A 26,415-nucleotide genomic window follows, 5' to 3' on the forward strand; every position below is an offset into this window, starting at 1 on the left:
CAATAATATTTTCTAGGGGGCACAAATGAGGCATTTTAGCTTGTAAAGGGCACAGCGGTGGCATTATTATGTGGGGCAGTAAGAGGAGCTCTGTTTTTATACCACACTCCAGGTGCAGTAATAGGGACACATACGACAGCAGCGGCTCAGTATATAATTAAACCTACAACATACTGAAGCATATACCAAGTAGTAAAAAAATCTAATTTTATTAGCAAAAAAATAAACATACAAGTTTTAGAAAAACTTTTGAAACAAGTATTGTCTTAGCGGGTAGACACAAAAATGGACCTGAAAACACAGAATTATCATAAGAAAATGAGCCAAATTTCAGAATAAGAATGGTAATAACATGTAACGATATTTACAGTATGTATACCAGAATTACATTGCAGTTTATATGATATATTTAAATATAGTATATACTTTCTTTGCAAGGAAAATGTAACACCTAGGTATACTTCAACAAATTGCTGAATGTTGTATATTCTTTCAATGAATGCATAGTGCCAATATAACCCTGATTAAAAGGTGATATCCACATAATCTAATATATAAAGCTGAATGTGTGTGTGTGTGTATGTATGTATGTATGTATGTATGTCCGGGATTGGCATCTGAACCGTCGCAGCTACAGCCACAAAATTTTGCACAGTCACACGTCTGGACCCCGAGAGCGTCATAGGCTATGTTGTGAGGTGAAATTTTAACCCCGCGCTTTCCAATTCACCAAACAATTTTGCCCCTATCGACATAATGGGGAAAAAGTGAAAGGAAAAGTGTTGGAGGCGTCGCAGCTACAGGCACAAAATTTTGCACAGTCACACGTCTGGACCCTGAGAGCATCAAAGCTATGTTGTGAGGTGAAATTTTAACCCCGCGCTTTCCAATTCACCAAACAATTTTGCCCCTATCTACATAATGGGGAAAAAATGAAAGGAAAAGTGTTGGAGGCAAATTAACAGCTGCCAGATGTGAACAAGGGGGACTTAAAGAATGACAGCGATGGCGCCAAAGAGTATATACTGTACAGTTGCTAAGGTGGGGCCCCAACATGGGATAATCACCACACCACCACGGGGATATGAACACACACACAAAATGCGCCACATACTACCACGTGCTCGAACACATATACCACCCTCAGCGCACATTTCACCACACATACACCAACCTCGCCACATAAAAGTAGAAACACAAAAGTCGCCACTCAAAACTCGCCACGCGCAAAACTCTCTACATGCAAAACTCGCCACACGTGCAAAACTCACCTCATGGAAAACTCGCCACACGCAAAACTTGCACACGCAGAAAAATTGCCACACGCAGAAAAATTGCCACATGCACAAAAGTTGCAACACATGCAAAAGTTGCCTCACACAAAACTTGCACATACTCAAAAGGCACCACACATAAAACTCGCCACGCGCAAAACTCGCCATGCGCAAAACTTGCTGCACACAACGCTAACCTGTCACATGCAACTCGACACACAAAAAGTTGCTACACGCATGTCGCCACACAAAACTCATCTCACAAAAGTCCCTACATGCATGTCGCCACACGCAACTCAACACACACAACTTGACACACGAAACTCGCCCTAAAACACACACAAGTCTGGTATTATCCTTCAAAAATAAAAATCTGATTAATAAGCAGACAAACTACAAGAGCAACAAATGTACCATATAGGAATCCGGCAGCTGTCAGTCACATGACCAGTCTATTATGTGTATGTGTGAGCTAATATATACTGCCAGGGGGTGGGCTTACTGTTGGCTGGGGATTTATCAGGCTGCCATTTTAGCTTACAAATACTGAGGTAAAAATACTGACCAAATAACGTGTGAACGAGGTCTAATACAGGAGGAGATGACATACAGATATATACTATATACAGGAGGAGATGACACACAGGTATATACTATTTACAGGGGAGATGACACACAGGTATATACTATATACAGGAGGAGATGACACACAGATATATACTATATACAGGAGAGATGACACACAGGTATATACTATATAGAGGAGGAGATGACATACAGGTACATACTACATACAGGACGAGATGACATACAGGTATATACTATATACAGGAGGAGATGACACACAGGTATATACTATATACAGGAGCAGATTACCTACAGGTATATAGTATATACAGGAGGAGATGACATACAGGTATATGCTATGTATAGGAGGAGATGACATACAGGTATATACTATATACAGGAGGAGATGACACACAGATATATACTATATATAGGCGAGATGACACACAGGTATATACTATATACAGGAGATTACATACAGGTATATCTAATATATAAAGCTGAATGTGTGTGTGTGTGTATGTATGTATGTATGTCCGGGATTGGCATCTGAACCGTAGCAGCTACAGCCACAAAATTTTGCACAGTCACACGTCTGGACCCCGAGAGCGTCATAGGCTATGTTGTGAGGTGAAATTTTAACCCCGCGCTTTCCAATTCACCAAACAATTTTGCCCCTATCTACATAATGGGGAAAAAGTGAAAGGAAAAGTGTTGGAGGCGTCGCAGCTACAGGCACAAAATTTTGCACAGTCACACGTCTGGACCCTGAGAGCGTCAAAGCTATATTGTGAGGTGAAATTTTAACCCCGCGCTTTCCAAGTCACCAAACAATTTTGCCCCTATCTACATAATGGGGAAAAAATGAAAGGAAAAGTGTTGGAGGCAAATTAACAGCTGCCAGATGTGAACAAGGGGGACTTAAAGAATGACAGCGATGGCACCAAAGAGTATATACTGTACAGTTGCTAAGGTGGGGCCCCAACATGGGATAATCACACCACCACGGGGATATGAACACACACACAAAATGCGCCACACACTACCACGTGCTCGAACACATATACCACCCTCAGTGCACATTTCACCACACATACACCAACCTCGCCACATAAAAGTAGAAACACAAAAGTCGCCGCTCAAAACTCGCCACGCGCAAAACTCTCCACATGCAAAACTCGCCACACGTGCAAAACTCGCCACACGCAAAACTTGCACACGCAGAAAAATTGCCACACGCAGAAAAATTGCCACATGCACAAAAGTTGCAACACATGCAAAAGTTGCCTCACACAAAACTTGCACATACTCAAAAGGCACCACACATAAAACTCGCCACGCGCAAAACTCGCCATGCGCAAAACTTGCTGCACACAACTTGCTACACTAACCTGTCACATGCAACTCGACACACAAAAAGTTGCTACACGCATGTCGCCACACAAAACTCATCTCACAAAAGTCCCTACATGCATGTCGCCACACGCAACTCAACACACACAACTTGACACACGAAACTCGCCCTAAAACACACACAAGTCTGGTATCGTTCAAAAATAAAAATCTGATTAATAAGCAGACAAACTACAAGAGCAACAAATGTACCATATAGGAATCCGGCAGCTGTCAGTCACATGACCAGTCTATTATGTGTATGTGTGAGCTAATATATACTGCCAGGGGGTGGGCTTACTGTTGGCTGGGGATTTATCAGGCTGCCATTTTAGCTTACAAATACTGAGGTAAAAATACTGACCAAATAACGTGTGAACGAGGGCTAATACAGGAGGAGATGGCATACAGCTATATACTATATACAGGAGATGACACACAGGTATATACTATTTACAGGGGAGATGACACACAGGTATATACTATATACAGGAGGAGATGACACACAGATATATACTATATACAGGAGAGATGACACACAGGTATATACTATATAGAGGAGGAGATGACATACAGGTACATACTACATACAGGAGGAGATGACATACAGGTATATACTATATACAGGAGGAGATGACACACAGGTATATACTATATACAGGAGCAGATTACCTACAGGTATATAGTATATACAGGAGGAGATGACACAGGTATATGCTATGTATAGGAGGAGATGACATACAGGTATATACTATATACAGGAGATGACACACAGATATATACTATATATAGGTGAGATGACACACAGGTATATACTATATACAGGAGATTACATACAGGTATATCTAATATATAAAGCTGAATGTGTGTATGTATGTATGTGTGTATGTCCGGGATTGGCATCTGTACCGTCGCAGCTACAGCCACAAAATTTTGCACAGTCACACGTCTGGACCCCGAGAGCGTCATAGGCTATGTTGTGAGGTGAAATTTTAACCCCGCGCGTTCCAATTCACCAAACAATTTTGCTCCTATCTACATAATGGGGAAAAAGTGAAGGGAAAAGTGTTGGAGGAAAATTGACAGCTGCCAGATGTGAACAATGAGGACTTAAAGAATGAGAGCGATGGCGACAAAGAGTATATACCGTACAGTTGCTAAGGTGGGGCCCCGACATGGGATACTCACCACACACGGGGATATGAACACAAACACAAAATGCGCCACACACTACCACGTGCTTGAACACATATACCACCCTCAGCACACATTTCACCACACACACACACCAACCTCGCCACATAAAAGTCGAAACACAAAAGTCACCACTCAAAACTCGCTACATGCAAAACTCGCCATATGCAAAACTAGGCTCACGCAAAACTCGCCACACGTGCTAAACTCACCTCATGGAAAACTCACCTCATGCAAAACTTGCACACACAGAAAAATTGCCACATGTACAAAAGTTGCACCACATGCAAAAGTTGCCTCACACAAAACTTGCACATACTCAAAATGCACCACACATAAAACTCGCCACGCGCAAAACTCGCCATGCACAAATCTTGCTGCACACAACTTGCTACACTAACCTGTCACATGCAACTCAACACACAAAATGTTGCTACACGCATGTCGCCACACAAAACTCATCTCACAAAAGTCGCTACATGCATGTCGCCACACGCAACTCAACACACACAACTTGACACATAAAACTCGCCCTAAAACACACACAAGTCTGGTATTGTCCTTCAAAAATAAAAATCTGATTAATAAGCAAACTACAAGAGCAACAAATGTACCATATAGGAAATACGGCAGCTGTCAGTCACATGACCTGTCTATTATGTGTATGTGTGAGCTAATATATACTGCCAGGGGGGAGGGCTTCCTGTTGGCTGGGGATTTATCAGGCTGCCAATAGCAACCAATCACAGCTCAGCTTCTATTTTGCTACAGTTAATTAACCTGAGCTCTGATTGGTTAATATAGGCAACAAAGACATTCTCAGTATAACAAAGCTAATATATGTTGTGAAATGCTTCTATTTGCTTAGTTTTTGCCTTTTAATAATTACATTTCTATCTATTTGTTTTGTGGTTTTTGTGTGCAGAATAAATTTTTGTTAACACATTCTATTTTGCTAACAGCAGTCATTAACCCGGGCGAAGCCGGGTAGTACAGCTAGTCTAATATATAAAGCTGAATGTGTGTATGTATGTATGTGTGTATGTCCGGGATTGGCATCTGCACCGTCGCAGCTACAGCCACAAAATTTTGCACAGTCACACGTCTGGACCCCGAGAGCGTCATAGGCTATGTTGTGAGGTGAAATTTTAACCCCGCGCGTTCCAATTCACCAAACAATTTTGCCCCTATCTACATAATGGGGAAAAAGTGAAGGGAAAAGTGTTGGAGGAAAATTGACAGCTGCCAGATGTGAACAATGAGGACTTAAAGAATGAGAGCGATGGCGCCAAAGGGTATATACCGTACAGTTGCTAAGGTGGGGCCCCGACATGGGATACTCACCACACACGGGGATATGAACACAAACACAAAATGCGCCACACACTACCACGTGCTTGAACACATATACGACCCTCAGCACACATTTCACCACACACACACCAACCTCGCCACATAAAAGTCGAAACACAAAAGTCACCACTCAAAACTCGCAACGCGCAAAACTCGCTACATGCAAAACTCGCCATATGCAAAACTAGGCTCACGCAAAACTCGCCACACGTGCAAAACTCACCTCATGGAAAACTCACCTCATGCAAAACTTGCACACACAGAAAAATTGCCACATGTACAAAAGTTGCACCACATGCAAAAGTTGCCTCACACAAAACTTGCACATACTCAAAACGCACCACACATAAAACTCGCCACGCGCAAAACTCGCCATGCACAAATCTTGCTGCACACAACTTGCTACACTAACCTGTCACATGCAACTCGACACACAAAATGTTGCTACACGCATGTCGCCACACAAAACTCATCTCACAAAAGTCGCTACATGCATGTCGCCACACGCAACTCAACACACACAACTTGACACACGAAACTCGCCCTAAAACACACACAAGTCTGGTATTATCCTTCAAAAATAAAAATCTGATTAATAAGCAGACAAACTACAAGAGCAACAAATGTACCATATAGGAATCTGGCAGCTGTCAGTCACATGACCAGTCTATTATGTGTATGTGTGAGCTAATATATACTGCCAGGGGGTGGGCTTACTGTTGGCTGGGGATTTATCAGGCTGCCAATTTAGCTTACAAATACTGAGGTAAAAATACTGACCAAATAACGTGTGAATGAGGTCTAATACAGGAGATGACATAGAGATATATACTATATACAGGAGGAGATGACACACAGGTATATCCTATTTACAGGGGAGATGACACACAGGTATATACTATATACAGGGGAGATGACACACAGGTATATACTATATACAGGGGAGATGACACACAGGTATATACTATATACAGGAGGAGATGACATGCAGGTACATACTATGTACAGGAGGAGATGACATACAGGTACATACACACACATATACACACATATATACACATATATATATACACATACACACATATACATACACTATATATATATATACTAGCTGTACTACCCGGCTTCGCCCGGGTTAATGACTGCTGTTAGCAAAATAGAATGTGTTAACAAAAATTTATTCTGCACACAAAAACCACAAAACAAATAGATAGAAATGTAATTATTAAAAGGCAAAAACTAAGCAAATAGAAGCATTTCACAACATATATTAGCTTTGTTATACTGAGAATGTCTTTGTTGCCTATATTAACCAATCAGAGCTCAGGTTAATTAACTGTAGCAAAATAGAAGCTGAGCTGTGATTGGTTGCTATTGGCAGCCTGATAAATCCCCAGCCAACAGGAAGCCCTCCCCCCTGGCAGTATATATTAGCTCACACATACACATAATAGACAGGTCATGTGACTGACAGCTGCCGTATTTCCTATATGGTACATTTGTTGCTCTTGTAGTTTGCTTATTAATCAGATTTTTATTTTTGAAGGACAATACCAGACTTGTGTGTGTTTTAGGGCGAGTTTTATGTGTCAAGTTGTGTGTGTTGAGTTGCGTGTGGCGACATGCATGTAGCGACTTTTGTGAGATGAGTTTTGTGTGGCGACATGCGTGTAGCAACATTTTGTGTGTTGAGTTGCATGTGACAGGTTAGTGTAGCAAGTTGTGTGCAGCAAGATTTGTGCATGGCGAGTTTTGCGCGTGGCGAGTTTTATGTGTGGTGCATTTTGAGTATGTGCAAGTTTTGTGTGAGGCAACTTTTGCATGTGGTGCAACTTTTGTACATGTGGCAATTTTTCTGTGTGTGCAAGTTTTGCATGAGGTGAGTTTTCCATGAGGTGAGTTTTGCACGTGTGGCGAGTTTTGCGTGAGCCTAGTTTTGCATATGGCGAGTTTTGCATGTAGCGAGTTTTGAGTGGTGACTTTTGTGTTTCGACTTTTATGTGGCGAGGTTGGTGTGTGTGTGTGGTGAAATGTGTGCTGAGGGTGGTATATGTGTTCAAGCACGTGGTAGTGTGTGGCGCATTTTGTGTTTGTGTTCATATCCCCGTGTGTGGTGAGTATCCCATGTCGGGGCCCCACCTTAGCAACTGTACGGTATATACTCTTTGTCGCCATCGCTCTCATTCTTTAAGTCCTCATTGTTCACATCTGGCAGCTGTCAATTTTCCTCCAACACTTTTCCCTTCACTTTTTCCCCATTATGTAGATAGGAGCAAAATTGTTTGGTGAATTGGAACGCGCGGGGTTAAAATTTCACCTCACAACATAGCCTATGACGCTCTCGGGGTCCAGACGTGTGACTGTGCAAAATTTTGTGGCTGTAGCTGCGACGGTACAGATGCCAATCCCGGACATACACACATACATACATACACACATTCAGCTTTATATATTAGATATACCTGTATGTAATCTCCTGTATATAGTATATACCTGTGTGTCATCTCACCTATATATAGTATATATCTGTGTGTCATCTCCTGTATATAGTATATACCTGTATGTCATCTCCTCCTATACATAGCATATACCTGTGTCATCTCCTCCTGTATATACTATATACCTGTAGGTAATCTGCTCCTGTATATAGTATATACCTGTGTGTCATCTCCTCCTGTATATAGTATATACCTGTATGTCATCTCCTCCTGTATGTAGTATGTACCTGTATGTCATCTCCTCCTCTATATAGTATATACCTGTGTGTCATCTCTCCTGTATATAGTATATATCTGTGTGTCATCTCCTCCTGTATATAGTATATACCTGTGTGTCATCTCCCCTGTAAATAGTATATACCTGTGTGTCATCTCCTGTATATAGTATATAGCTGTATGTCATCTCCTCCTGTATTAGCCCTCGTTCACACGTTATTTGGTCAGTATTTTTACCTCAGTATTTGTAAGCTAAAATGGCAGCCTGATAAATCCCCAGCCAACAGTAAGCCCACCCCCTGGCAGTATATATTAGCTCACACATACACATAATAGACTGGTCATGTGACTGACAGCTGCCGGATTCCTATATGGTACATTTGTTGCTCTTGTAGTTTGTCTGCTTATTAATCAGATTTTTATTTTTGAAGGATACCAGACTTGTGTGTGTTTTAGGGCGAGTTTCGTGTGTCAAGTTGTGTGTGTTGAGTTGCGTGTGGCGACATGCATGTAGGGACTTTTGTGAGATGAGTTTTGTGTGGCGACATGCGTGTAGCAACTTTTTGTGTGTCGAGTTGCATGTGACAGGTTAGTGTAGCAAGTTGTGTGCAGCAAGTTTTGCGCATGGCGAGTTTTGCGCGTGGCGAGTTTTATGTGTGGTGCCTTTTGAGTATGTGCAAGTTTTGTGTGAGGCAACTTTTGCATGTGTTGCAACTTTTGTGCATGTGGCAATTTTTCTGCGTGTGGCAATTTTTCTGCGTGTGCAAGTTTTGCGTGTGGCGAGTTTTGCACGTGTGGCGAGTTTTGCATGTGGAGAGTTTTGCGCGTGGCGAGTTTTGAGCGGCGACTTTTGTGTTTCTACTTTTATGTGGCGAGGTTGGTGTATGTGTGGTGAAATGTGCACTGAGGGTGGTATATGTGTTCGAGCACGTGGTAGTGTGTGGCGCATTTTGTGTGTGTGTTCATATCCCCGTGGTGGTGTGATTATCCCATGTTGGGGCCCCACCTTAGCAACTGTACAGTATATACTCTTTGGTGCCATCGCTGTCATTCTTTAAGTCCCCCTTGTTCACATCTGGCAGCTGTTAATTTGCCTCCAACACTTTTCCTTTCATTTTTTCCCCATTATGTAGATAGGGGCAAAATTGTTTGGTGAATTGGAAAGCGCGGGGTTAAAATTTCACCTCACAATATAGCTTTGACGCTCTCAGGGTCCAGACGTGTGACTGTGCAAAATTTTGTGCCTGTAGCTGCGACGCCTCCAACACTTTTCCTTTCACTTTTTCCCCATTATGTAGATAGGGGCAAAATTGTTTGGTGAATTGGAAAGCGCGGGGTTAAAATTTCACCTCACAACATAGCCTATGACGCTCTCGGGGTCCAGACGTGTGACTGTGCAAAATTTTGTGGCTGTAGCTGCTACGGTTCAGATGCCAATCCCGGACATACATACATACATACACACACACACACATTCAGCTTTATATATTAGATATATATATATATATATATATATATATATATATATATATATATATATATATATATATATATATATATATATATAATATGAGTTAGCGAATTAGTATAATAACTTGAGTCCAGTCTTATTGCACAGAATATTTCACTGGCTTTTTTTGTAACTATGTGGATATCAGATTTTAATCAGGGTTATATTGGCACTATGCATTCATTGAAAGAATATACAACATTCAGCAATTTGTTGAAGTATACCTAGGTGTTACATTTTCCTTGCAAAGAAAGTATATACTATATTTAAATACTAGCTGTACTACCCGGCTTCGCCCGGGTTAATGACTGCTGTTAGCAAAATAGAATGTGTTAACAAAAATTTATTCTGCACACAAAAACCACAAAACAAATAGATAGAAATGTAATTATTAAAAGGCAAAAACCAAGCTAATAGAAGAATTTCACAACATATATTAGCTTTGTGATACTGAGAATGTCTTTGTTGCCTATATTAACCAATCAGAGCTCAGGTTAATTAACTGTAGCAAAATAGAAGCTGAGCTGTGATTGGTTGCTATTGGCAGCCTGATAAATCCCCAGCCAACAGGAAGCCCTCCCCCCTGGCAGTATATATTAGCTCACACATACACATAATAGACAGGTCATGTGACTGACAGCTGCCGTATTTCCTATATGGTACATTTGTTGCTCTTGTAGTTTGTCTGCTTATTAATCAGATTTTTATTTTTGAAGGACAATACCAGACTTGTGTGTGTTTTAGGGCGAGTTTCATGTGTCAAGTTGTGTGTGTTGAGTTGCGTGTGGCGACATGCATGTAGCGACTTTTGTGAGATGAGTTTTGTGTGGCGACATGCGTGTAGCAACATTTTGTGTGTCGAGTTGCATGTGACAGGTTAGTGTAGCAAGTTGTGTGCAGCAAGATTTGTGCATGGCGAGTTTTGCGCGTGGCGAGTTTTATGTGTGGTGCGTTTTGAGTATGTGCAAGTTTTGTGTGAGGCAACTTTTGCATGTGGTGCAACTTTTGTACATGTGGCAATTTTTCTGTGTGTGCAAGTTTTGCATGAGGTGAGTTTTCCATGAGGTGAGTTTTGCGCGTTGCGAGTTTTGAGTGGTGACTTTTGTGTTTCGACTTTTATGTGGCGAGGTTGGTGTGTGTGTGGTGAATTGTGTGCTGAGGGTAGTATATGTGTTCAAGCACGTGGTAGTGTGTGGTGCATTTTGTGTTTGTGTTCATATCCCCGTGTGTGGTGAGTATCCCATGTCAGGGCCCCACCTTAGCAACTGTACGGTATATACTCTTTGTCGCCATCGCTCTCATTCTTTAAGTCCTCATTGTTCACATCTGGCAGCTGTCAATTTTCCTCCAACACTTTTCCCTTCACTTTTTCCCCATTATGTAGATAGGGGCAAAATTGTTTGGTGAATTGGAACGCGCGGGGTTAAAATTTCACCTCACAACATAGCCTATGACGCTCCCGGGGTCCAGACGTGTGACTGTGCAAAATTTTGTGGCTGTAGCTGCGACGGTGCAGATGCCAATCCCGGACATACACACATACATACATACACACATTCAGCTTTATATATTAGATATACCTGTATGTAATCTCCTGTATATAGTATATATCTGTGTGTCATCTCCTCCTGTATATAGTATATACCTGTATGTCATCTCCTCCTATACATAGCATATACCTGTATGTCATCTCCTCCTGTATATACTATATACCTGTAGGTAATCTGCTCCTGTATATAGTATATACCTGTGTGTCATCTCCTCCTGTATGTAGTATGTACCTGCATGTCATCTCCTCCTCTATATAGTATATACCTGTGTGTCATCTCTCCTGTATATAGTATATATCTGTGTGTCATCTCCTCCTGTATATAGTATATACCTGTGTGTCATCTCCCCTGTAAATAGTATATAGCTGTGTGTCATCTCCTCCTGTATATAGTATATAGCTGTATGTCATCTCCTCCTGTATTAGCCCTCGTTCACACGTTATTTGGTCAGTATTTTTACCTCAGTATTTTTAAGCTAAAATGGCAGCCTGATAAATCCCCAGCCAACAGTAAGCCCACCCCCTGGCAGTATATATTAGCTCACACATACACATAATAGACTGGTCATGTGACTGACAGCTGCCGGATTCCTATATGGTACATTTGTTGCTCTTGTAGTTTGTCTGCTTATTAATCAGATTTTTATTTTTGAAGGATAATACCAGACTTGTGTGTGTTTTAGGGCGAGTTTCGTGTGTCAAGTTGTGTGTGTTGAGTTGCGTGTGGCGACATGCATGTAGGGACTTTTGTGAGATGAGTTTTGTGTGGCGACATGCGTGTAGCAACTTTTTGTGTGTCGAGTTGCATGTGACAGGTTAGTGTAGCAAGTTGTGTGCAGCAAGTTTTGCGCATGGCGAGTTTTGCGCGTGGCGAGTTTTATGTGTGGTGCCTTTTGAGTATTAGCAAGTTTTGTGTGAGGCAACTTTTGCATGTGTTGCAACTTTTGTGCATGTGGCAATTTTTCTGCGTGTGGCAATTTTTCTGCGTGTGCAAGTTTTGCGTGTGGCGAGTTTTGCACGTGTGGCGAGTTTTGCATGTGGAGAGTTTTGCGCGTGGCGAGTTTTGAGCGGCGACTTTTGTGTTTCTACTTTTATGTGGCGAGGTTGGTGTATGTGTGGTGAAATGTGCACTGAGGGTGGTATATGTGTTCGAGCACGTGGTAGTGTGTGGCGCATTTTGTGTGTGTGTTCATATCCCCGTGGTGGTGTGATTATCCCATGTTGGGGCCCCACCTTAGCAACTGTACAGTATATACTCTTTGGTGCCATCGCTGTCATTCTTTAAGTCCCCCTTGTTCACATCTGGCAGCTGTTAATTTGCCTCCAACACTTTTCCTTTCATTTTTTCCCCATTATGTAGATAGGGGCAAAATTGTTTGGTGAATTGGAAAGCGCGGGGTTAAAATTTCACCTCACAATATAGCTTTGACGCTCTCAGGGTCCAGACGTGTGACTGTGCAAAATTTTGTGCCTGTAGCTGCGACGCCTCCAACACTTTTCCTTTCACTTTTTCCCCATTTTGTAGATAGGGGCAAAATTGTTTGGTGAATTGGAAAGCGCGGGGTTAAAATTTCACCTCACAACATAGCCTATGACGCTCTCGGGGTCCAGACGTGTGACTGTGCAAAATTTTGTGGCTGTAGCTGCTACGGTTCAGATGCCAATCCCGGACATACATACATACATACATACATACACACACACACACATTCAGCTTTATATATTAGATATCATACAAACTGCAATGTAATTCTGGTATGCATACTGTAAATATCGCTACATGTTATTACCATTCTTATTCTGAAATTTGGCTCATTTTCTTATGATAATCCTGTGTTTTCAGGTCCATTTTTGTGTCTACCCGCTTAGACAATACTAGTTTCAAAAGTTTTTATAAAACTTGTATGTTTATTTTTTTGTTAATAAAATTAGATTTTTTTACTACTTGGTATATGCTTCCGTATGTTGTAGGTTTAATGATCGTTGGAAGTACCTTTGAAGCTAGGTCATTTTTTTCTTTTTGTGGCTCAGTATATCAGTAGGATGAGGCATTTGGGCATGCTGGGTATAGTTGGGGATAGGGCTAGAAATGTGAGAAGTGAAATGTGTCTTTGTTGTTATCTCTGCAGACGATTCGTGACTGGAAGAAGTTGCCATGTCGGTCTGGGCCAGATAGAAAAGATGGGAAAATGAACTACTCCACCAGAAAGAATATCAGCTGTAATTTACTATATATAACTGTACTGTAATTACTTGTATGATCTGCAGGTCTGGTATCTACCACTATATGGCAGTAATATCAGTGTTGGGCTTTGCGTAGAGATTTATTTTCAGTACCAGCGCAGACATTTGCTGAATTTCCTCTATACCTACGATCAGGGTTCACCACCGTAGTTGTAGACACGGTTACCTGGTTAAGGGCACATTCAAAGGTTTTGCGCCCCAAGAGCTGAACTCCTAGCTACGCACAGTTAAAGGGAATCTGTCAGTGGATTTTTGCTATGTAAGCTGAAGAGAGCATGAGGTGGGGGTTAAAACACAGATTTCAGCAATGTGGTTTTGTTTGCCTGTCATGTTTTAGCACCAGGAGCTTATCTTTGCTGTGACCCAGCAGATCCTGCCTCCCGGTCCGACTCCACCCCCTCCTGTGATAGGTACCTCACTGTCTATGGACATCATATATACAGAGTCTGGTGTGGGCAGGGTTAGCTTCCTCAGCTCTGCTTCATTGCTAAATCTAAAAACTCTGATTGTATGAGAACGGCTGCACCCAGTAATCTAAGGTGACAAATAGGATTCTGAGTGTAGGATTGAATGTGAATCATGAATAAGTAAGTCTGGATACTGATTTGCATTGTAAAATGGTTTTCCCAGTAGAGTTGGCTATAAAATCCTATAACCGAATTTATTATGCAGCGAAAATCTAGAACTATTTTTCTAGTTAATTAATATGTATTCAGCAATGCAAAAATAATTGCTAACAGGCTTTCTATTATCAGGACAGCTTTATCTTGCACCGTAATACAATGCTGCTTGGTAGATGTAGATAAATGTATTTGTACCTGAGCATGTCCTGCCTCTATCTTTCCATTAGCTGGTGAGATATGGAAATGGGATATCTTGCGAAAGCTAAACACCACAGGGAGGAACTGAGATTCATTTTTTAGTGAGCAATGAATATCGATCCTTTCACCAATCAAGCATTCCTTAAAATCGTACACGGCTCCAGGGCTGAATGTTAATGCGACAGGGAGAGCAGTGCCAGTGACAGCCAACTCCACGTGGCTCTTCTTTTGTCCTATTCCAAAGATATAAAACAGCAAAAGCAGTTTATTATTGCACAACAGCCTGAATTCATGGTGTACAACTATACAAATCTTATACAAGATTACTGTCTTACTCTATATCATTAGTCGAATGCCATGTTATCTACATCATTAAATCTACGGTTACTAGCCACATTTACTCCTATTGTGTGCCCCATGATGTGCCAAAGAGCTGATAAACTGGCATAATACATGGGAATGGCTATTGAATAAATCATACATAAATAAGCACAATTTGGGCCCTGATTCATCAAAGCTTTTATGCCAGCTTACTTATTTGCACAAAATTTGCGATTTTTGGTGTCACACTATTTTCACCTAGCTCCAACAAAGTAGGTGGAGCGGGGGTGGGATATGGTGAGCGTCGTCGTATTTTATTTTATTGTATTGTATTCCACAAGTCTTGCTCCAGTACATAACCAAAGTAAGATTTGTGACAAGTGTAGTTCAGCGGTATCTGTGCAGTGAGGAGGCAGTGACCCAGGAAAGTTCCAAAATAAAAGTCTCTTTAATGCTCAACTCCCGAAAATACACATCACACGATATTCTCTGGATTGCAGCTGGGAAACATATCCTCCAGATTGCAGCAAATAAACATGCCAGTCTACCTCTGAAACCAGTTGTCGTGGGTGACTGCACCGCTGTGTACGCTGTGGGTGAAAGGCCTTTCAGCTCCCTTGACTGCTTGGCTCTTCTTGCCTGTGTTGTCTCACACAGGTGGAGCTCTGCAGAGCCTTCTTCTCTGCACTCTTGCAAAAAACAAACTGACACCGACACTGACCCTGACACACCCAAACCCTTTACTGCAGATGTTTTTAAATGGAATCTATTAAAACCCGGGCCAGGAAGTAATGGACTACCCAACTAACATCCTGCAGTCCGTTTGAAAAATAAAAACCCAGCAGGTTTTCTTAAATCTGCCTTGGACAAATAACTTGTCTAAGACTAACACTTACTTTTATTCTGCGTTGCAATCACAGCTACGCCTGTGACTGCAATGCACTCCCATGGCCTCAATACGCCTCCGTGCGCATCCTGGGGGGAACACACAGCAACCCTCACATGTAACACTGGTCACTGCCTCACACAAGGTGCAGGGAGCCAGGGCTTCAGAAGGAAACCCAAGATGGAGCAACCTACAGTATTCACTGGAATATCTATAGACGCGATGCCACTGAATCTACTCACCTTCTATAACGGAAGTCATCAGAGCCAAAATACCCCTTTAGTAAATGTATTTTTCTGGAAAGAGACTTACTTTCTGGATAAATGGCAAGCGTGGTATAAATTTGATTAATTCCCAAACATTTTTGCAAAACAGGATTACACCAAGATTTGTAAATTTTTATTCCTGAAAACTGGTGCAAATTACTTTTTCGATATTCCAAAATAGACTTCATATTATAGATTACAAAAATCTTCATAAAGGCAACTACTACTCGTTCACTAGTATTTTGAATAGCTACAAAATTCTATTGCAAAAATATTGAAAATTAACAGTATTTAGCTTTGTCCTAAATTTATTATTGGGGTCTCACTGTGAGGAATCTTAGCAATCACAATTTTTTGGTAAGTCCCACAACTAGTGTTGAGCGATACCTTCTGATATCCAGAAGTATCGGTATCGGATTGGATCGGCCGATATCCCAAAAATATTGGATATCGCCGATACCGATACCCGATACCAATGCAAGTCAATGGGACACAAATATCGGAATGTGAATAAGTCCTTTCTGTGCTTCTACATCCTGTTCCGGAGGGCAGAAGAGTGTGGGCGGTGCGCGGGCGGACACTGTGCGTGTCTGTGTGTGCGGGCGGGGTCAGTGCGGGCCTGCCGGGGATCTGTACGGGCATCTCGTGGCTATGTGCGGGCTGCCGGGGCTCTGTGCGGGCCTGTCGGGGCTCTGTGCTGCCTGCCTGGGATATGTGTGGGCTGCCGGGGCTCTGTGCGGGCCTGTCGGGGCTCTGTGCTTCCTGCCGGGGCTATGTGCGGGCTGCCGGGGCTCTGTGTGGGCCTACCAAGGCTCTGTGCTGACTTCCGGGGGTATGTGTTGGCTGCCGGGGCTTTGTGCGGGCCTGCCGGGGCTCTGTGCTGCCTGCCGGGGCTATGTGTGGGCTGCCGGGGGTCTGTGCGGGCCTGCCGGGGCTCTGGGCTGCCTGCCAGGGCTATGTGCGGGCTGCCGGGGCTCTGTGCGGGCTGCCGGGGCACTGTGTGAGTGTGCAGGCATCGTCCAATGGGACTACAAGTCCCATCGGACGATGCCTGCTACAGTGACAATGATTGACACATTAGCCAATGATGGGATAGTAGTAGTCCCATCATCCGGCTAATGTGTTAAATGTAAAAAAAAAATTACTACATACATATTACATACATACTACATACATACCACATACATACAACATACATACCACATACATACTACATACATACTACATGCATACTACATACATACATACTATACATACTACATACATACTATACATACTACATACATACATACTACATACATACTACATACATACTACATACAGCATACTACATACATACATACATACATACTACATACATACATACTACATACATACATACTACATACTACATACATACTCCAGTACAGTACAGACCAAAAGTTTGGACACACCTTCTCATTTAAAGATTTGTCTGTATTTTCATGACTATGAAAATTGTAAATTCACACTGAAGGCATCAAGACTATGAATTAACACATGTGGAATTATATACTTAACAAAAAAGTGTGAAACAACTGAAAATATGTCTTAAATTCAAGGTTCTTCAAAGTAACCACCTTTTGCTTTGATGACTGCTTTGCACACTCTTGGCATTCTCTTGATGAGCTTCAAGAGGTAGTCACCAGAAATGGTCTTCCAACAATCTTGAAGGAGTTCCCAGAGATGCTTAGCACTTGTTGGCCCTTTTGCCTTCACTCTACGATCCAGCTCACCCCAAACCATCTCGATTGGGTTCAGGTCTGGTGACTGTGGAGGCCAGGTCATCTGGCATAGCACCCCATCACTCTCCTTCTTGGTCAAATAGCCCTTACACAGCCTGAAGGTGTGTTTGGTGTCATTGTCCTGTTGAAAAATAAATGATGGTCAAACTAAACGCAAACCGGATAAAATAGCATGCTGCTGCAAGGTGCTGTAGTGTTGTGAATTTGCTTTTTGCTCCCTCTAGTGGTTACTAGTTTTTTGACTCTGGTTTTTCTGTCATTCCTTTTATCCGCACCTGGGTCGTTAGTTAGGGGTGTTGCTATATAAGCTCCCTGGACCTTCAGTTCAATGCCTGGCAACGTAGTTATCAGAGCTAGTCTGCTGTGCTCTTGTCTACTGATCCTGGTTCCAGTTATATCAGCTAAGTCTGCCTTTTGCTTTTTGCTATTTGTTTTGGTTTAGTATTTTTGTCCAGCTTGTTCCAAATCTATATCCTGACCTTTGCTGGAAGCTCTAGGGAGCTGGTGTTCTCCCCCCGGACCGTTAGACGGTTCGGGGGTTCTTGTATTTCCAGTGTGGATTTTGATAGGGTTTTTGTTGACCATATAAGTTACCTTTCTTTATTCTGCTATCAGTAAGCGGGCCTCTCTGTGCTAAACCTGATTCATTTCTGTGTTTGTCATTTCCTCTTACCTCACCGTCATTATTTGTGGGGGGCTTCTATCCAGCTTTGGGGTCCCCTTCTCTGGAGGCAAGAAAGGTCTTTGTTTTCCTCTACTAGGGGTAGCTAGATTCTCCGGCTGGCGCGTGTCATCTAGAATCAACGTAGGAATGATCCCCGGCTACGTCTAGTGTTGGCGTTAGGAGTAGATATATGGTCAACCCAGTTACCACTGCCCTATGAGCTGGATTTTTGTATTCTGCAGACTTCCACGTTCCTCTGAGACCCTCGCCATTGGGGTCATAACAGTTTGCCAGGCCAGTATTAAATGTTTAATGCATTGCAGAAGAGGGATTATAAGAAAGAAGATTCTGAGTTTTTTTTTTTTTTTCTTCTTCCCCTTTACCTCAGAGTGGCTATGCTTGCTGCAGACATGAATGTCCAGACCTTGATTACAAGTGTGGACCAGCTGGCTACTCGTGTGCAGGGCATACAAGACTATGTTATCAGAAATCCTAGGTCAGAACCTAAAATACCGATTCCTGAACTATTTTCCGGAGACAGGTTTAAGTTTAGGAATTTCGTGAATAATTGTAAATTGTTTTTGTCCCTGAGACCCTGTTCATCTGGAGATTCTGCTCAGCAAGTAAAAATTGTTATTTCGTTCTTACGGGGCGACCCTCAGGATTGGGCTTTTTCGCTGGCGCCAGGAGATCCGGCATTGGCTGATCTTGATGCGTTTTTTCTGGCGCTCGGTTTACTTTATGAGGAACCCAATCTTGAGATTCAGGCAGAAAAGGCCTTGCTGGCTATGTCTCAGGGGCAGGACGAGGCTGAAGTGTATTGCCAAAAATTTCGGAAATGGTCCGTGCTGACACATTGGAACGAGTGTGCACTGGCCGCTAATTTTAGAAATGGCCTTTCTGAAGCCATTAAGAATGTTATGGTGGGTTTTCCCATTCCCACAGGTCTGAATGATACTATGGCACTGGCTATTCAAATTGACCGGCGGTTGCGGGAGCGCAAAACCGCAAATTCCCTCATGGTGTTGTCTGAACAGACACCTGATTTAATGCAATGTGATAGAATCCTGACTAGAAATGAGCGGAAAATTCATAGACGCCGGAATGGCTTGTGCTACTACTGTGGTGATTCTACACATGTTATCTCAGCATGCTCTAAACGTATAGCTGAGGTTGTTAGTCCTGTCACCGTTGGTAATTTGCAACCTAAATTTATTCTGTCTGTAACTTTGATTTGCTCACTGTCATCTTATCCTGTCATGGCGTTTGTAGATTCAGGTGCTGCCCTGAGTCTCATGGATCTCTCATTTGCTAAGCGCTGTGGTTTTACTCTTGAACCATTAGAAAATCCTATTCCTCTTAGGGGTATTGATGCTACACCATTGGCAGCAAATAAACCGCAGTATTGGACACAGGTTACCATGTGCATGACTCGTGAACACCGCGAGGTGATACGTTTCCTGGTTTTACATAAAATGCATGATTTGGTTGTTTTAGGGCTGCCATGGTTACAGACCCATAATCCAGTCCTGGACTGGAAGGCTATGTCAGTCTCAAGTTGGGGCTGTCGTGGTATTCATGGGGATTCCCTGCCTGTGTCTATTGCTTCTTCTACGCCTTCGGAAGTTCCGGAGTATTTGTCTGATTATCAGGATGTCTTCAGTGAGTCTGAGTCCAGTGCACTGCCTCCTCATAGGGACTGTGACTGTGCTATAGATTTGATCCCAGGCAGTAAGTTTCCTAAGGGAAGACTGTTTAATCTGTCGGTACCTGAACATACCGCTATGCGTTCATATATCAAGGAGTCTCTGGAGAAAGGACATATTCGTCCGTCTTCTTCCCCTCTTGGTGCGGGATTCTTTTTTGTGGCAAAAAAGGACGGATCTTTGAGACCTTGTATTGATTATCGGCTTTTAAATAAGATCACTGTCAAATTTCAGTATCCTTTACCGCTGTTGTCTGACTTGTTTGCCCGGATTAAGGGTGCCAAGTGGTTCACCAAGATAGACCTTCGTGGTGCGTACAACCTTGTGCGCATTAAGCAAGGTGATGAATGGAAAACCGCATTCAATACGCCCGAAGGTCATTTTGAGTACTTGGTGATGCCTTTTGGGCTCTCCAATGCGCCTTCAGTTTTTCAGTCCTTTATGCATGACATTTTCCGGAAGTATCTGGATAAATTTTTGATTGTTTATCTGGATGATATTTTGGTTTTTTCTGATAATTGGGATTCGCATGTGGAGCAGGTCAGGTTGGTCTTTAAAATTTTGCGTGAAAATTCTTTGTTTGTCAAGGGCTCAAAGTGTCTCTTTGGTGTACAGAAGGTTCCCTTTTTGGGGTTCATTTTTTCTCCTTCTGCTGTGGAGATGGACCCAGTCAAGGTCCGAGCTATTCTTGATTGGACTCAGCCCTCGTCAGTTAAGAGTCTTCAGAAGTTCTTGGGCTTCGCTAACTTCTACCGTCGTTTTATTGCTAATTTTTCTAGCATTGTGAAACCTTTGACGGATATGACCAAGAAGGGCTCCGATGTAGCTAACTGGGCTCCTGCTGCCGTGGAGGCTTTCCAGGAGTTGAAACGCCGGTTTACTTCGGCGCCTGTTTTGTGCCAGCCTGACGTCTCACTTCCCTTTCAGGTTGAGGTGGATGCTTCGGAGATTGGGGCAGGGGCCGTTTTGTCGCAGAGAGGCCCTGGTTGCTCTGTTATGAAACCTTGTGCCTTTTTCTCTAGGAAGTTTTCGCCTGCCGAGCGAAATTATGATGTGGGCAATCGGGAGTTGTTGGCCATGAAATGGGCATTTGAGGAGTGGCGTCATTGGCTCGAGGGTGCTAAGCATCGTGTGGTGGTCTTGACTGATCACAAAAATCTGATGTATCTCGAGTCTGCTAAACGCCTTAATCCGAGACAGGCCCGCTGGTCATTGTTTTTCTCCCGCTTTGATTTTGTTGTCTCGTATTTACCAGGTTCAAAGAATGTGAAGGCCGATGCTCTTTCTAGGAGCTTTGTGCCTGATGCTCCTGGAGTCGCTGATCCTGTTGGTATTCTTAAAGATGGAGTTATCTTGTCAGCTATTTCTCCGGATCTGCGACGTGTGTTGCAGAGATTTCAGGCTGATAGGCCTGAGTCTTGTCCACCTGACAGACTGTTTGTCCCGGATAAGTGGACCAGCAGAGTCATTTCCGAGGTTCATTCCTCGGTGTTGGCAGGTCACCCGGGAATTTTTGGCACCAGAGATCTGGTGGCCAGGTCCTTTTGGTGGCCTTCCTTGTCAAGAGATGTGCGGTCATTTGTGCAGTCCTGTGGGACTTGTGCTCGAGCTAAGCCTTGCTGTTCTCGTGCCAGCGGTTTGCTCTTGCCCTTGCCTGTCCCGAAGAGACCTTGGACACATATCTCCATGGATTTCATTTCTGATCTTCCGCTATCTCAGGGCATGTCCGTTATCTGGGTGATATGTGATCGCTTCTCCAAGATGGTCCATTTGGTTCCTTTGCCTAAGCTGCCTTCCTCTTCCGATCTGGTTCCTGTGTTTTTCCAGAACGTGGTTCGTTTGCACGGCATCCCTGAGAATATTGTGTCAGACAGAGGATCCCAGTTCGTTTCCAGGTTCTGGCGATCCTTTTGTAGTAGGATGGGCATTGATTTGTCGTTTTCGTCTGCTTTCCATCCTCAGACTAATGGACAGACGGAGCGAACCAATCAGACTTTGGAGGCTTATTTGAGGTGTTTTGTCTCTGCTGATCAGGACGATTGGGTGACATTCTTGCCGTTGGCTGAGTTTGCCCTTAATAATCGGGCTAGTTCCGCCACCTTGGTTTCGCCTTTTTTCTGCAACTCTGGTTTCCATCCTCGCTTTTCTTCGGGTCATGTGGAGCCTTCTGACTGTCCTGGGGTGGATTCTGTGGTGGATAGGTTGCAGCAGATCTGGAATCATGTGGTGGACAACTTGAAGTTGTCACAGGAGAAGGCTCAGCGCTTTGCCAACCGCCGCCGCGGTGTGGGTCCCCGACTACGCGTTGGGGATTTGGTATGGCTTTCTTCCCGCTTTGTTCCTATGAAGGTCTCCTCTCCCAAATTTAAACCTCGTTTTATTGGGCCTTACAAGATATTGGAAATCCTTAATCCTGTATCTTTTCGTCTGGATCTTCCTGTGTCGTTTGCTATTCACAATGTATTTCATAGGTCCTTGTTGCGGCGGTACATTGTGCCTGTAGTTCCTTCTGCTGAGCCTCCTGCTCCGGTGTTGGTTGAGGGCGAGTTGGAGTACGTGGTGGAGAAGATCTTGGATTCTCGCCTCTCCAGGCGGAGGCTTCAGTACCTGGTCAAGTGGAAGGGCTATGGTCAGGAGGATAATTCCTGGGTGGTCGCCTCTGATGTTCATGCGGCCGATTTAGTTCGTGCCTTTCATGCCGCTCATCCTGATCGCCCTGGTGGTCGTGGTGAGGGTTCGGTGACCCCTCACTAAGGGGGGGGGTACTGTTGTGAATTTGCTTTTTGCTCCCTCTAGTGGTTACTAGTTTTTTGACTCTGGTTTTTCTGTCATTCCTTTTATCCGCACCTGGGTCGTTAGTTAGGGGTGTTGCTATATAAGCTCCCTGGACCTTCAGTTCAATGCCTGGCAACGTAGTTATCAGAGCTAGTCTGCTGTGCTCTTGTCTACTGATCCTGGTTCCAGTTATATCAGCTAAGTCTGCCTTTTGCTTTTTGCTATTTGTTTTGGTTTAGTATTTTTGTCCAGCTTGTTCTAAATCTATATCCTGACCTTTGCTGGAAGCTCTAGGGAGCTGGTGTTCTCCCCCCGGACCGTTAGACGGTTCGGGGGTTCTTGTATTTCCAGTGTGGATTTTGATAGGGTTTTTGTTGACCATATAAGTTACCTTTCTTTATTCTGCTATCAGTAAGCGGGCCTCTCTGTGCTAAACCTGATTCATTTCTGTGTTTGTCATTTCCTCTTACCTCACCGTCATTATTTGTGGGGGGCTTCTATCCAGCTTTGGGGTCCCCTTCTCTGGAGGCAAGAAAGGTCTTTGTTTTCCTCTACTAGGGGTAGCTAGATTCTCCGGCTGGCGCGTGTCATCTAGAATCAACGTAGGAATGATCCCCGGCTACGTCTAGTGTTGGCGTTAGGAGTAGATATATGGTCAACCCAGTTACCACTGCCCTATGAGCTGGATTTTTGTATTCTGCAGACTTCCACGTTCCTCTGAGACCCTCGCCATTGGGGTCATAACACTGTAGTAGCCATGCTGGTTCAGTATGCCTTCAATTTTGAATAAATCCGCAACAGTGTCACCAGCAAAGCACCCCCACACCATCACACCTGCTCCTCCATTCTTCACGGTGGGAACCAGGCATGTAGAGTCCATCTGTTCACCTTTTCTGCATCGCACAAAGACACAGTGGTTGGAACCAAAGATCTCAAATTTGGACTCATCAGACCAAAGCACTGATTTCCACTGGTCTAATGTCCATTCCTTGTGTTCTTTAGCCCAAACAATTCTCTTCTTATTGTTGCCTGTCCTTAGCAGTGTTTTCCTAGCAGCAATTTTACCATGAAGGCATGCTGCACAAACTCTCCTCTGAACAGTTTTTGTAGAGATGTGTCTGCTGGTAGAACTCTGTGTGGCATTGACCTTGTCTCTAATCTGAGCTGCTGTAAGCCTGCGATTTCTGAGGCTGTTGACTTGGATAAACGTATCTTCAGAAGCAGAGGTGACTCTTGGTCTTCCTTTCCTGGAGCGGTCCTAATGTGAGCCAGTTTCTTTGTAGCGCTTGATAGTTTTTGCAACTGCACTTTCAAAGTTTTCTTAATTTTTCGGACGGACTGACCTTCATTTCTTAATGTAATGATGACCACTCATTTCTCTTTACTTAGCTGCTTTTTTCTTGCCATAATGCAAATTCTAACAGTCTATTCGGTAGGACTATCAGCTGTGTATCCACCAGACTTCTGCTCAACACAACTGATAGTCCCAACACCATTTATAATGCAATAAATCCCACTTATTAAACCTGACAGGGCACACCTGTGACGTGAAAACCATTTCTGGTGACTACCTCTTGAAGCTCATCAAGAGAATACCAAGAGTGTGCAAAGCAGTCATCAAAGTAAAATGTGGCTACTTTGAAGAACCTAGAATATAAGACATAATTTCAGTTGTTTCACACATTTTTGTTAAGTATATAATTCCACATGTGTTAATTCATAGTTTTGATGCCTTCAGTGTGAATTTACAATTTTCATAGTCATGAAAATACAGAAAAATCTTTAAATGAGAAGGTGTGTCCAAACTTTTGGTCTGCACTGTATATACATACATACATACTACATGCATACATACTACATACTACATACATACATACATACTACTTACATACATACATACTACATACATACTACATACAATACATTCATACATTACATACAATACATACATATAGACATACAGTACATTAAACATAGATTACATGCTCACCATTACTTGTCATTTTGATCCCCGAAGCCAGTGTCATCTGTAATAAAATTTAAATAACAAACAACCAATATACTCCCTGTCCGCAGAAATCCACGAGTGTCCCACGACAATCTCCTGTGGAGAACGGCAGCTGTTGTGAATTCTGTTCTTGGGCTCCCTCCGGTGGTTATAAGTGGTAGCGCTGCTGTCTGTCCTTCACAGCAGTTATCAGGTGTTTCCACTCTGGACTGGGCTATTTAGTCTGGCCTCACCCTTTAGTCAGTGCCAGTTGTCCATTGTATTCTGGAGGATTCACATCCCTTCATGGTTTCTCCTGCTTCCTGGTCTTTTCACCAAGATAAGTTCTGCTTGTTTTGCAGCCCACATTTTGTGGGCCTCATTGTTCAGTGCATTTCATGTTTTTTCTTGTCCAGCTTAATCTGTGTAAGGATTTATGCAGTCAAGCTGGAATCTCTGGAGAGGCAGATATACCCTCCATATCTTTAGTTAGATGTGGAGTTTTTTGTATTTTCTGTGGTGGATATTTCCTAGTATTTTAATACTGACCGCATAGTTCTCTGTCCTATCTTTCCTATTTAGCTAGATTGGCCTCCTTTGCTAAATCCTGTTTTCAACCTGTGTATGTTTTTTCCTCTCCTCTCACAGTCAATATTTGTGGGGGGCTGCCTATCCTTTGGGGAATTTTCTCTGAGGCGAGATAGTTTTCCCTTTTCTATCTATAGGGTTAATTAGTCCTCCGGCTGTGTCGAGGTGTCTAGGATCAGTAGGTACATCCCACGGCTACTTCTAGTTGCGGTGTTAAGTTCAGGGTCCGCGGTCAGTATAGATACCACCTTCTCCAGAGTACGTCCAATGTTACTCCTGGGCCACCAGACCATAACAGGCAGCATCAGCTGATGCGACTGCTCTCCAGGGGCTCCAGGAACACAATGGCGGGAGGAAGGTATCCTTACGTACTGTATTCCTTCGCCGCTGTAAAAAAATAGTCCCTAGTCTCACTTTATGCCATTGCTGTGTGAGAAATTTTCCCACGCACAATTGCATAAAGTGAGACTCAGAAGTTACTATAGTTCAGTGATGCACTGCAGGAGCCATTGTCTCCTGTCAGTGTGTCACTGAAGGTCCTATAGAGCAGTGACATCACCAGATGTCACTGTTCTATAGGGGAGATCATCGTGGGACACTCGTTATTAATTGGACTACAGCGGACAGGTAGTATACGGTTTATTATTTTACATTTTTTGCAGGCGCTGAAGTATGGTAAGTATAGTGAAATATAGAATATTAAAATACTTTTTTCCTAATGTGTGTGTGTTTTATTAACCCTTTACTAGTAATGGATTAATAATGGATAGGCGTCTTATTGACGCCTCTCCGTTATTAACCCGGCTTAATGTCACCTTACGATAGCAAGTTACCCCATATC

At 43.1% G+C, this 26,415-nt stretch overlaps 1 protein-coding gene across 2 annotated transcripts in view; it reads right to left on the bottom strand.

The window, feature by feature from the left end:
• Positions 1-26,415, bottom strand: part of CFAP47 (cilia and flagella associated protein 47) — an 816,247-nt gene that overhangs the window by 708,179 nt on the left and 81,653 nt on the right. For both annotated transcript variants that reach the window (XM_077296700.1, XM_077296701.1), the window contains exon 9: positions 14,616-14,851. In XM_077296700.1, coding sequence (XP_077152815.1) covers positions 14,616-14,851 — 236 coding nt within the window. The remainder of the gene's footprint in view (positions 1-14,615; positions 14,852-26,415) is intronic.

Source organism: Ranitomeya variabilis, chromosome 3 (assembly GCF_051348905.1).
Source record: "Ranitomeya variabilis isolate aRanVar5 chromosome 3, aRanVar5.hap1, whole genome shotgun sequence".
NCBI classification, from domain to species: Eukaryota; Metazoa; Chordata; class Amphibia; order Anura; family Dendrobatidae; genus Ranitomeya; species Ranitomeya variabilis.